Source organism: Thamnophis sirtalis, unplaced genomic scaffold (assembly GCF_051295495.1).
Source record: "Thamnophis sirtalis isolate CommonGarterSnake01/CBP01778 unplaced genomic scaffold, rThaSir2_p1.2 scaffold_5, whole genome shotgun sequence".
NCBI lineage: Eukaryota > Metazoa > Chordata > Lepidosauria > Squamata > Natricidae > Thamnophis > Thamnophis sirtalis.
Window position 1 is genome coordinate 10,273,512 of NW_028261385.1, and position 13,275 is coordinate 10,286,786.

The 13,275-nt window shown below is 43.9% G+C and overlaps 1 protein-coding gene across 8 annotated transcripts in view; it reads right to left on the minus strand.

Moving 5' to 3' along the window:
* The window catches only part of PIAS2 (protein inhibitor of activated STAT 2), an 88,241-nt gene that overhangs the window by 52,397 nt on the left and 22,569 nt on the right, over positions 1–13,275 (minus strand). For all 8 annotated transcript variants that reach the window (XM_087715300.1, XM_087715298.1, XM_087715297.1 and 5 more), the window contains exons 6-12: positions 12,878–13,012; positions 12,495–12,600; positions 11,428–11,501; positions 10,225–10,385; positions 6,510–6,643; positions 4,111–4,294; positions 1,647–1,786 (exon numbers count right to left, since the gene is read on the minus strand). In XM_087715300.1, the coding sequence (XP_087571426.1) occupies positions 1,647–1,786; positions 4,111–4,294; positions 6,510–6,643; positions 10,225–10,385; positions 11,428–11,501; positions 12,495–12,600; positions 12,878–13,012 (934 nt within the window). The remainder of the gene's footprint in view (positions 1–1,646; positions 1,787–4,110; positions 4,295–6,509; positions 6,644–10,224; positions 10,386–11,427; positions 11,502–12,494; positions 12,601–12,877; positions 13,013–13,275) is intronic.

Sequence of the window (13,275 nt, forward strand, 5' to 3'; positions counted from 1 at the left end):
ATTTTAGTTCTGAGGTTTGAATAATTGGAGGTAAGTAGAAAAACATCTGTTGAGCTGAAGACTGAGTCAAAAACTGGGGATGTAGACACAAGAGGCATGGCTACAAAAGATTGATTGACTCAATCTAATGAACAGGAAGGCAGAGTTAACCCATTCCTTGGATTCTCCTCAGCACACTCGAAGAACAGGGGTCTCCAACCTTGGCAACTTTAAGCCTGGAGGACGTCAACTAGAAATCCAATAAATCAAATCAATCAACTCCCATTGGGAATTGAAATCCTCTAGGCTTAAAGTTGCCACGGTTGGAGACCACTGCATTAGATTACATGCTGTGATCATAGATCCAGTAGATGAAATACAGGTTGTCCACTATTTACAACAGTTCATTTAGTGACGTTCAAAGTTACAACAGCACTGAAGACTCTGACTTCTGGCTGTTTTTCACTTACGATATTTGCAGCATCCCCAGGGCCACAAGATCAAAATTCAGACACTTGAAATCTGATTAATATTTCTGAAAAAGTCAATGGGAAGCCAGATTCACTTAACTAACTTATTACTAACTTATCAACTGTGGTGATTCACTTAACAACTATGGCAAGAAAAGTCATAAAGTGGGGCAAAACTCACTTAACAAATATCTCACTTAACCACAAAAATTGTGGGCTCAATTGTGGTCATAAGTCGAGGACTACCTGTACTGGGCGAGAAGAAGAGAAAATTCAAAACCACATTGAATCATGATACCCATTGAGAGACCTGGGACCGGCTAAACTACAGGTAGTCCTCAATTTACGGTCACAATTGAGCCCAAAATTTCCATCGCTAAGCAAGACAGTTGTTAAGCGAGCTTTGCCCCATTTTGTGACCTTTCTTGCCACAGTTGTTAAGTGAATCGCTGCAATTATTGTTAGTCACACAGTTGTTAAGTGAATCTGGTTTCCCCACTGACATTGTCAGAAGGTCGCAAAAGGGGATCATGTGACTCTGGGGACTCTGAAAAGGTCATAAATATGAACCAGTTGCCAAGCATCGGAATTTTGATCATGTGACCATGGGGATGCTGCAATGGTCACAAGTGTGAAAAATGGTCTTTTCAGTGCCATTTTAACTTCGAACTGTCACTAAACGAATGGTTATACGTCAAGGACTTGCTGTAGGTTTAATTAATAAACAGCCAATACATTTCAGCAAAGAGCTTGGGAACTGAAGAAGTCTCTTATTTAGCATGAAAAGGGAGTGAAAGAAGGCTAAGGGAAAATTCTCTATTAGACTCAAATACCAACTCCAAAATTTTTATTTTGGACTTTGGTAATCAGCAAGGAAATGAATTGGACAGATTCTGACCAAAATCTCTGCTTGATATACATTCAACAAAGGGTGAGAAGAAAGACGTTTTCGTCGACATCTTACTTTTATAGGGAGAACAATTAATCAGAGGAACAACTTGCCTCCAGACATGGTGCGCACTCCAACACTGGAAGTTTTAAACAAGAGATTGGACAACCATTTGTCTGAGATGATATCGGGTTTCCTGCTTGAGCAGGGGGGTTGGACTAGAAGGCCTCCAAGGTCCCTTCCAACTGTTAAGTCATTCCAGCCACAGTCCCAATCAGTTAAAAAAAAAAAACACATAAAAAACTTACCAGGCAAGTCAGAGGAAATGCTTGATATTGGTGGATGGTGGAAGGGCACAGAGTAGTCTGTTAATGATGGGGCGATGGCTGTAGAATCCACCGTGCTGACTCCTGGCACTCGTACGGCTGCTGGCTGATACACAAGGACACTGGTTGGGGACAAAAAGCAGGCAAAAACATTAAAATAAAGCAGAAGTTACCAGAAACAGATGTAATGCACCGTGCAACACTGACCTGTTGTCTGTAAACTCACTACAATACAGGGAGTCCTTGATTTACAAGAGTTTATTTAGGGACCGTCCAAAGACACAACGGCACTGATAAAAATGACTTATGACCATTTTTTCACACTAAATAACCTTTGCAGCATCCCCAGGGTCATGGGACCCCCTTTGCCAACCTTCTGACAAGCAAAGTCGTTTGGGAAGTCAGATTGATTTAATAATCATGTAACTAACTTAACGGCAGTGACTCACTTAACTGGGGCAAGAAAGGTCATGAAATGAGGCAACACACTGAACAAATGTCTCGCTTAGCAACAGAATAGCAATAGCAATAGCAATAGCAGTAGACTTATATACCGCTTCATAGGTCTTTCAGGCCTCTCTAAGCGGTTTACAGAGAGTCAGCATATTGCCCCCAACAATCTGGGTCCTCATTTTACCCACCTCGGAAGGATGGAAGGCTGAGTCAACCCTGAGCCGGTGAGATTTGAACCGCTGAACTGCTGATCTAGCAGTAGCCTGCAGTGCTGCATTTAACCACTGCGCCACCTTGGCTCTTATGTTGGGCTCAATTGTAGTTGTAAGCGGAGGATTACCTGTACAATATCACACCAAAGCACTTGTGTAGGTCACTGGAAGAAGTATAAATTTGTCATGTTTGAATTTATATCTGTTAAACAGGAGAGTCCCCAGTAATGATTTTATTAATCACTATTATATACTGCAGTATTAAAATAATTAATAATTATGTATTAATACCATAATTAACTCTCAATTTATTTTAAAAATGCAAAACAATAATTAAAAAAAGATTCCTTTAATTTAGGTAAAGGTTCCCCTCGCACATATGTGCCAGGTGTTCCCGAATCTAAGGGGCGGTGCTCATCTCCGTTTCAAAGCCAAAGAACCAGCGCTGTCCGAAGACGTCTCCGTGGTCATGTGGCTTAACATGGTCATGTGGCTCAATGCCAAAGGCGCACGGAACGCTGTTAGCTTCCCACCAAAGGTGGTTCCTATTTTTCTACTTGCATTTTTATGTGCTTCCGAACTGCTAGGTCGGCAGAAGCTGGGGCAAGTAACGGGAGCTCACTCCATTACACGGCACTAGGGATTCAAACCAACTGCCGACCTCTCTGATCAACAAGCTCAGCATCTTAGCCACCGCATCCCTACTAGTAAATGTCTTTACTAAATGACTAATAAATAATGACTAGCACTGATGATGTTAGCTAGTTTGCGTAATGAAACATCTGCTAGGAAACAAGCAAGCTCGAGAGCACCAAGGACTTCTCACTTCAATCCTGAGCTACCAATATTCTCCTTTATGAGTAATAAAAACCATGAAACCAAGCCTGTTTCCTGGAAAACCAAGGCCACAGGATCTTCTAACATCTCACAGCCATGAAGATTTCTTAAGAGTGGCTAATTTTAGAGTAAAACCACTGCTGAGCTATGGAAAGAAATGCAGCTGTGGGGTAAAGCAGAGCACAAGGGCATCCTTGTGAAAGGCAGAAGGGCCCGCAAAAAGGCAGGCAATTGCCAATATAAGAAGAGCTCTGAGGATGAAAAGCTAACAGCATCCTATTTGTACAGGTTCAGCTAGGTCCCCCTTTCGAACAACCAGGCTCAGAGAGCACCAAGGAGCTCACAGTTCAACCCCGAGCTACAAACACAGGTAGTCCTCGACTTACAAAAGTTCCTTTAGTGACTGTCCGGTTACAGCACTGAAAAGAGTGACTTATGACTGTTTTTCATACGACTGTGGCAGCATCCCCGTGGTCACATGATTTACATTTGGATCATTGACAACTGGCTGATATTTATGACTGTCGCAGTGTCCTGGGGACACATAATCCCCTTTTGCGATCTTCTGACAAAGTCCATGGGGAAGCCAAGGTCACTTAACAACAGGGTGACTAACTTAACCACTGCACTGATTCACTTAACAGCAGTGGCAAGAAAAGTTGTAAAATGGGGCAACAACTCACTTGAGAAATTGTCTCACTTAGCAATAGAAATTTTGTGCCCAATTGTGGTCATAAGTCAGGGACATACTGTAAGTCAGGGACTACCAGCATTCTCTTCTATTGTTAAATTAGGAAGCTTGATCTAAACAATTTTCCCCCCATGGGAAAGCCCATGAAAAACTGGGGTTCAAAAGGCAAGGAGCCTTCCTGACCTCTACGAGCCAACCCAAAACATCCAACCCAACGTCGAGGGCGGCCCTACAAAGAGGAAAATGAACCAACCCCTTTGTGGGACTTGCTTGGGTGTCCGACATGTATATGCATTTCCGTTTGGGCGGGGCATCCTCCTCTTCATCCGACGAACTTTCGACAGTGAGATCGATGACGTCCACCTTTTTCTTGCTGACTTCGCCAGCAGGGGTCGAGCCCTGTTTACCGACCATGGCAGATCCTGGAGAGTGCAGGACTATGGGGGGGAAGAGACAGAAGTTGTAATTCAACTGGGTTGACTCAGCTTCCTGTCCTTCTGAGGTTGGTCAAATGAGGACCCACCAGAATTAAGAGAACAAGACTAGTATATAATTGGAGAGCAAACCCAATTCCTTTCTAGTACTGATAATGTTACCTAGTTGGGTAATGAAATGTCTGCAAGAAGAAAACCAAGCTCAGAGAGCATCAAGGGCCCCACTGGCAAAAGTTTCTTCTTAAGGTGCAAAAATTGTTATTGTTTTTACTTGGTCAAACTTTTGCTCACCAAAATTAATCACATCCAGTTCCATCATGGGACACCGTTTATATTAAAGCCTTACAATTTTGTAGACATCCAGAAAATAAGTTTTCATCATCATAGTGTTATTTCAATCTTTGCTGAAGTACAAATTTTATTTTATTTGTACAGATGTACCGTATTTTTTGGAGTATAAGATGCACGTTTTTCCCTCAAAAAAGAGGGTGAAAATCTGGGTGCGTCTTATACACTGAATACAGCATCTTTGGCCTCCCGAAACCCCACCCCCTTTGCAAAAATGGCTGTGCATGGGAGGGCAAAAATGAGTGGAAAAGGGATTTTTGCTCATATTTGTCCTCCCCAGCCCCCAGGTGCACTTTATAAGCTTCCTAAAGGCTAGGCATGCCCCCTTTTTTTGGCCAAAAAAACGGGCTGTTTTTGGGAGGTCTGCAGCGTGCCATTTTTTTTTTTTTAAATTTGCCTCTTCAAAATTTTGGTGCGTTTTATACTCTGAAAAATATGGTACTTTCCCAGTTCCTTGGTTTTTGTTTTGCATTATTTAATTAATAAAAAGTTAGTGGAAGGAGAACTCTTTGGGAGCGTTTGTCGACTCTAGGACAGATGTTAGTAAAAGGAGTGAAAATAGCAGTCAGTTTGGTCTAGTAGTTAAGGCGCCAGGCTAGAAAGCACGAGATTATGAGTTCCAGTCCCACCTTAGACATGAAAGTCATCTTGGTGTCTTTGACTAGGAGAATGTGAATTCTACTCCCATATTAGCCATGAAAGAGCTGGGAGACTTTGGGCCAATCACCAGGAGACTGAGAGTTCTAGTCCCGCCTTAACCATGAAAGCTAGTTGGGTGACCTTGGATCAATCCCTCTCAGTTCAACCCACCTCACAGGGTTGTTGTAGAGAAAACAGGAGAAAGAAGATGTGTTAAGATATGTTCCCCTTGGGATGTTTGTAAAGACAGGATACAAATAAACAAATACAATAAAAATAAAGAAACTGAAATAGCAGGAAACTCAGGAAGACGACTTTCTCTATCCACCAGAAGGAAGGAAGCTTTTTGGTTAAGACAGCAGTTCCTCTTAATCTATATCTATATATCTATATATCTATTTGTTTTCGTAGATTTTCACGGGTACAGGTATGCAGGTCTTGGCGTATTCGGGTCTTTTCCCGTGTAAGATTGAGAGTATCCAGCCTGAAGATGGCGAGTGGGACCTCGTCGAAACGTCGTCAAGATACTCTCAATCTTAAACGGGAAAAGACCCGAATACACCAAGACTTGCACACACATATATATACATATATATCTGTAAGTCTGCGTGTGTTCCAGCATAACTCTGGAAAGGCTCAAACAATTTCAATCAAACTTGGTACACAGATGTACTCTCTGGAAACAAATACTGTGGGGGTAAGACACCCCTCAGTCAGTGTGTCCATGTGTGTGTGTGTGTCCATGTGTTCCAGAACGCCTGAGCTGTTGAAATGAAAAGGACTGAATTATATCTATAGTGTCAAGTCACAGTACTTTTGACAGTGATAGTGTGCATGTTTTGTTAAGATACAGCCTATTGTGCCTTAAAATGGCTTCTACTGTAAAGCATAGTGGGGTTGCCATGGTAACGGCTTCGCAGAACTCCACAAGGGGCTCCCTTTAATACAGGATTGGGATAAATATGTATCCGGGCTACGCCAGGTTATCAACTAGTATATTATATTATAATATTCAGGGCTGCAGCCACTCGTCTCAGCCAGCAGCCCATTTCAAACCTAGAGGCCCAATTGGGGGATTCCCTTCCACATCTGTTAACCTTGTTGTGCTCCAGGAAGAGTGTGTTTAGGTCTCTGTCCCTCAGACAAGCTGGAGGAGTACCAAGTTCAACCCAGATCAGCAGGGATAACTTCCCAGCCCAACAGAAAAAACAAATCCCTACAAATTACTTACTTTCTATTTTGGGGCACTGTGTGCTAACGACTTTCAAAGGCTCCTTCTTGGGCCTCATAGGACACCAGGAACCGTCTTCCTGGAACTTGATCTCATCAACATCTGAACATTCATTCAAAATTTCCATAAAGAGCCTGGAAAAAAAACCACATTAAACATTAAGTACCGTGTTTCCCTGAAAATACGACCTGTCGTGAAACTAACGCTGTGCCATATTTTTCACGTGGGCAAAAATATAAGCCCACCCCTGAAAATAAGCTCCCTGGACACCCCCCAGGTCAGGCAGAGCACCGCTCACCGACCTAGTGGTATCCTGAAGGTGCCAAGCCCAGGAGCCGGGGGGGGGGGGGGAGGTGCTCACGTTGCTTGGTGCCTTCGGGATACCGCTAGGTTGGGGAGTGGTGTCCTGCCTGGCCGGAGGGGGGAGTTGCCAGGCGAGCGGGCTCCCAAAGAGCCAGGCACAGCCTCAGGGGTGAAGCATCCATGATGTGACCATGCTCACGAGCAATCGCCCGGCAAATCCCCTCTCCAGCTGGGCAGAGCGCCATGCACCGACCTAGAGGTATCCCTAAGGTGACAAGTCACATGGCGCTCTGCCTGCTCCCCAGTTCCCACAGCTTGGCACATTAGGGATACCCCCTAGGTCAGTGCATGGAGCTCTGCCCGGCTGGAGAGGGGGGCTGTGCGAGCGCCTGTTCCGCCCCCAGCAAGGATGCCTCCCAGCCTCACCATGCCCTGGCCCAACTCTCCCTGTAGGGCCACGGCGCCGGCGCTGCTTTCGCCGGCGCCAGGCTCCAAGCATAACTTATTCTCCGGCTTCCAAACTCCAAAACCCGGCTGCCGAGTCTTCCCGCAGCGGCCGCTCTAGGAGTGCGCTCTATGGTTGACTGCTGGAAGACTGTCCGGAAGACTCTCTGTCCGGCAGCCAGCCCACAACCATAGAGCGCACTCCTACAGCGGCCGCTGCTGGAAGACTCGACAGTCGAGTTTTGGAATATGGAAGCCAGAGAAGAAGTTATGCTCGGAGCGCAGCGACAGCGGCGCCCTGGCCCTGCAGGGAGAGCTGGGCCAGGGCATGGTGAGGCTGGGAGGCATGCTTGCTGGGGGTGGAACAGGCGCTCGCGCAACCACCTTCTCCAGCCAGGCAGAACTCCATGCACTGACCTAGGGGGTATCCCTAATGTGCCAAGCCACGGGAGCTGGGGAGCAGGCAGAGTGCCACGTACCTTGGCGCCTTAGGGATACCCCCTAGGTCAGTGAATGGCGCTCTGCCCAGCTAGAGAGGGGGTTTGACGAGCGTTTGCTCGTGAGTGTGGTCACCTCATGGCTGCTTCACCCCTGAGGCTGTGCCTGGCTCTTCGGGAGCCTGCTTGCAAGGGAGCAGCTGCCCGGCAACCCCAAAACAATAAGCCCTCCCCCTATAATAAGCCCAAGGCCATATTTTGTGGAGTAAAAGAAAATAAGACATGGAAACACGATATAAGTATAATCTTTATTGTCATTGTACTTAAATACAACAAAATTGGTTTTAACCTCACTGGTGCAAAATTATAACAGAAACGAAAAAAGAAAGAAAAAAAAACCTATCATGTGCATGGAGTGATTGTGGTTGTGATTATCGACGTGTTTCCATTAATCGTGCAGATACTTTCCTTGGAAACACTCTGGAGCATCCTTCCCATAGCCAGCAGTTATTAGTCATATGAACTACTAGTTACCTACTAAAGGTGACTGATATAAATGCTACAGGTAGTCCTTGACTTGCGACCACATGGGCCCAAAATTTCTGTTTCAAAGAAAGACAGTTGTGAAGTGAATTTTGCCCCATTTTACGACCTTTCTTGCCACAATTGTTAAGTGAATCACTGCAGCTGTTAAATCAGCACCATGGCTGTTTTACGAATTTGATTTTTCCCTTTTGACTTTGCTTCCCAGAAGGTCGCAAAAAGGGATCACATGATCTCAGGACACTGCAAAACTCATGAATACGAGTCAGTTGTCAAGCATCTAAATTTTGATCGCGTGACCATGGAGATGCTGCAACAGTCATAAGTGTGAAAAATGGCCATAAGTCATTTTAAAATGATGTTGCAACTTCGGTCACTAAAGAAACCGTTGTTAAGTCGAGGACTATCCCGTTTGATTTTTTGGAGCTCTTTTGTAGCAATATATTTATCCAAACACAAAATGTTTTTTCCCATTATCTTTCAATTGTTTGAAAGATACAGGGGGAAGAACAAATGCTATTTAAAAAGGCAACTATTGAGGGTGGAGGTTCGTTCTCCGAGCTCATGGGGCAATTTCCGAACTTTTCGTTACCAGGCTGGGGGTAACATCTTCAGCTGAATTTAGGGAACGTTCCCTAAACTCTGCTGAAGATGTTACCCCCAACCTGTTAACGAAACATTCAGAAATCACCCCACAAACTCGGAGAATGAACCTCCACTCTCACCCTCCACCCGAGCTACAGATATTCGCCGCTATCACAAGGCACATATTGAGACACTAAAGCAGGGGTGTAAAACTCAAGGCCCGGGGGCCAGATCCAGCCTGAGGGGTGCTTAGATCTGGACTGTGGGGCCGCCCTGGAAACAGCAAAGGATCGCCCCGCAGTGCCTGCCAGCAAAAATGGGCTCCTAAGTTCCATTTTCAGCTGTGACAGCCTCCTGCAACCCTGTTTTCACTGGCAAAGGGTTGCAGGAGGCTGTCGCAGCTGAAAATGGGGCTCAAGCGCCCATTTTCACTGGCAGAGCACTTGGACCACCACAGGAACCCCTGAAATGAGTGACGTCGAGTTGGCCACGCCCCCCCAGGTCAAACATAACCCTGATGTGGCCCTAAATGAAATCGAGTTTGACACCCCTGCAGTAAAACTATGAATGATTCTAGAAAAACTGATGGACAGCAGAAGGCCCTGGCAAATGTTAACATAGTTTCCCCTCTGCAACTTCACTACAAATATTAAGCCATGATACCCAGATGACGAACTACTATCAAGCCTCCTTGAGATATTTCAGAAAGGGTTTGTTAAGCAGGCCAGGAGCCAAGACTGCTAATGACCTAAATAAATCAGGGGGGGGGGGTCCAACTTTGCCAACTTGAAGACAGTTAGCATGAGCAATTCTGGGTGTTGAGAAGTCTTTAAAGTGCCAAGATTGGACACCCCTGACCTAAATCTTCCAAAGAAAACAGCAAAAAGGAAGATTTTAAGAGGAAATCACCAGTAACCAGTAGCTTATTCCATCTCTAGCTCTTCTTAAGAAAGGAGAATGTTTATACTTCTATGTTTCTGTGGGTGGGTGGCTCACCAGCGTATAAGCGGGAGTATTTTATTTTATGGTAATTATTTTAATTAGCTGTTATTTTTCAATTATTTTTCTTTCTTTTACTCTTTTTTGACGTGTCGTTTCTGCGCATAAACTCAGATACATATATGAGCATGCATGTAAGTCCATTGCACCTGCAAAGTTATCATTAAAGGGAATCAGGAAGAGATAGGGAAACTAGGATTATTTTTTGGGTGGATTTTTTCCCCGTCTACTCTTTCCTTTAAAAAAAAAAAAATTACAACCTACCTTGTACCTTAAGCTGTCTTTTATTTAAGCATACGGGGGAAATTTTAGTACAGTGGTTCAACTGCCTTTTGTAATCTGAAGAAGAGAATTATTTTTATAAAACTTCAGGCTTGGAAGACGGGCCTTATCTGGGTTCTTACCCATCCAGGATGAGATTTTCATATGTCGCTTTCTTGTCGCACACAGGACAGATCCAGGTCGGCTTCTTCTCATTCATTTGAAGATAGAGAGCGGCGTCAAAGCACTGCAGGTGAGTACATGTGCCGGCACGGCAGGGGATAGTCAGTCTCATTTTCCCCAGCTGGTGACCCAATAGGGTAGAAAGAGAACAGGGACGAAGAAGAAATTCAACTCTCAGGAAATGAAACGGAAGGCCCTCGTTTAGGACGAATGGTCAAATCCCTCCCAAATACAAGGATCGCATCTCCCACAGACCAGGGTCCTGCCGCTGCATGAATGCCTCTAATAACTGGAGAAATGTTTTTTTTTCCATCTTGGCAATTTTAAGATGGGTGGACTTCTACTTTCAGAATTCCACACCCGGTTCATATTTATTTGTAGTAATAAATTAAGATTAAATGGGAAGAGTGCAGAGACAAGTGACAAAGATGATTAGGGGATTGGAGGCTAAAAAATACAATGGACATTTGCAGGACTTGGGCACATCTAGTTTAATGAAAAGAAGGATAAGGGATGGCATGATAGTAGCCTTGCAGTATTTGAGGAGCTGCCACAAAGAAGGAGGGGTCAACCTATTTATTTCTTACTATTACTGGAAGCTTTGAATCCCAAGCAGAAAATTACCTCCAATAGACCGATTAGATCCCACAGATTAGGCCTCCTCCGAATTCCATCCGCCAGCCAATGCCGGCTGGCAACTACCCAGAGGAGGGCCTTCTCTGTGGCTGCTCCGACCCTCTGGAATGAGCTCCCCGTGGAGATTCGAACCCTCACCACCCTCCAGGCCTTCCGCAAAGCCCTTAAAACCTGGCTGTCCCGACAGGCCTGGGGCTAAAGAGCTTTTGCCCCCCTCCTCGAATGGTATGGTTGTTGTGTGCTTTTAAATTGTGTATTGTTTTGTTCGTCTTTGTTATTCCTTATCTGTATCCCCTTCCCTGACTTGGATTGTGAGCCGGCCTGAGTCCCCTTCGGGGAAAAGGGCGGCATATAAGTGCAATAAATTCAATTCAATTCAATTCAAAATATATATTTCATATAATGTTCCCCATAAAACTGGAACCACAGCAATCCGTGCACATTATTAATGTGTTTTCCCCCCATAGAAGCTTAATTCCCCCCCCCCCCCCAAAAAAAGTCAAGTACTTTCTTCTAGTTTTACTTACAGGACACATCAGTGATACCCGGAGGCTGGTTGTAGCAATTTCACTATCTGGGTCAGCAGTGAGTTTTTCTTTAACTGAGAGGAAAAAGAGAGAGAGAAGTAATTAAAAATGCAGAATGACTGTAATATTAAATACAATGGCTAATAAAAGTTCTGCTTTACGTGCTTATCATTTGAAAATCCAACATAATATTAATTATAATTATTTATTCCTTTATTTGTCACTGCACAACCTATGTAAAAAAAAACAGCGAAGCTCCGTGGTATAACTTTTGAAAAACCTCACCATCCAAATGCTTACCTCCCAGTGTACAATTACAGGTAGTCCTTTACAACAGTTCACTGAATGACCATTCAAAGTTACAATGGCACTGAAAAGTGTGACTTACGACCATTTTTCACAGTTACGACCTTTGCAGCATCCTCATGGCCATATGATCAAAAAACTCAGATGCTTGGCAAGTGGTTCATAGTTATGACCATGGCTGTGTCCCAAGGGCATGTGATAACCTTTTGCGACCTTCTGAAAGTCAATGGGGAAGCCAGATTCCAGGTTATGGACTTATCAGATGCAGGGATTCACTTAACAACTTTGGCAAGAAAGGTCATCAAATCGGGCAAAACTCACTGAAAAATGTCTCCGCGACAGAAACTTTGGCCTCAATTGTGGTTGTAAGTCAAGGACTACCTGTAACGTGCTGTCTCTATCTGAAGGAGAAATGCACCTGGAGGAGAAATAGGTTAGCAATGGGAATTTTGGATTCAATTGTGATCGTCAGCTGAAAATTATCTGTATAAACTTAATCTCTTTGCATTTTAAAGGTTGCCTGGAAACTTTTTAGTCTGTTTTATGTTTCATCTCTTTTCAAGCTTTCTCTAAAAAGAAAAGCCATCATTTTATTCCGGCTTCAATCTTGTTAAGAGAATAATAGATTCATATTTATGTGGCATTCCCAAGTATATTACCCAATCGTTTTCATCTGAGTACATTCGCTGGAGAAAACTGGAGCCCAATAGCAGATTCCTCAAATCAGAAAAAAATATATACACAAGAATGGCTTTACTCACTTAGTGCCCGAGAATGATCAGGATTCCTAATACCCTTCAATTTTAGTCTCTGTAGCAACATTGCTGAAGTCAGCTGGCGCACGAGATACACAGACATTGAGTAATTCTACACGGGGGAAATCATAAAAGAAGGAGTGAGTTCTAGAATGTACTGAAGGATTAACACATTGAACTTTAATCCACAGCGGTGTTTCTCAACCTTGGCAACTTTAAGATAGGTAGACTTCAATTCCCAGAATTCCCCAGCAAAGCTTTCTGGGAATTGAAGTCCACCCCTCTTAAAGTTGCCAAGGTTGAGAAACACTGATCTATAGCAGATACAGAAAGGACCATGGTAACTTAAAGGAAAAAAAAAAACATCTTGTTGCTTACAGCTTGCTTACCTTTCCAATTTCCGATGTCCACGATATAGAAATCTGGTTTGGCACAGCAGAGGAAAGTCTAACTAATGATGTAATATTCAAGGGACGTCCAGGCCTCTTTTGTTCAATTCCATTTTTAGGTGGAGGTGCGTATCCCTGAAAAACACAGCATTTACTCAATCATATATTTTCCTTGAGGGATTTATTTTTACCCCCACCTTTATCTATTTATATAAAAATGGCTGTGTGTGTGTGTGTGTGTGTGTGTGTGTGTGTGTGTGTGTGTGTTCCAGCATAATTCTGGAACGCCTTGAGCAATTTTAACCAAACTTGATACACAGATGGCTTACTCTTTGGAAAAAAATACTGTGGGGTAAGACACCCCTAAAATCCCTAGGGGTGTGTTTTCTGTTACAATA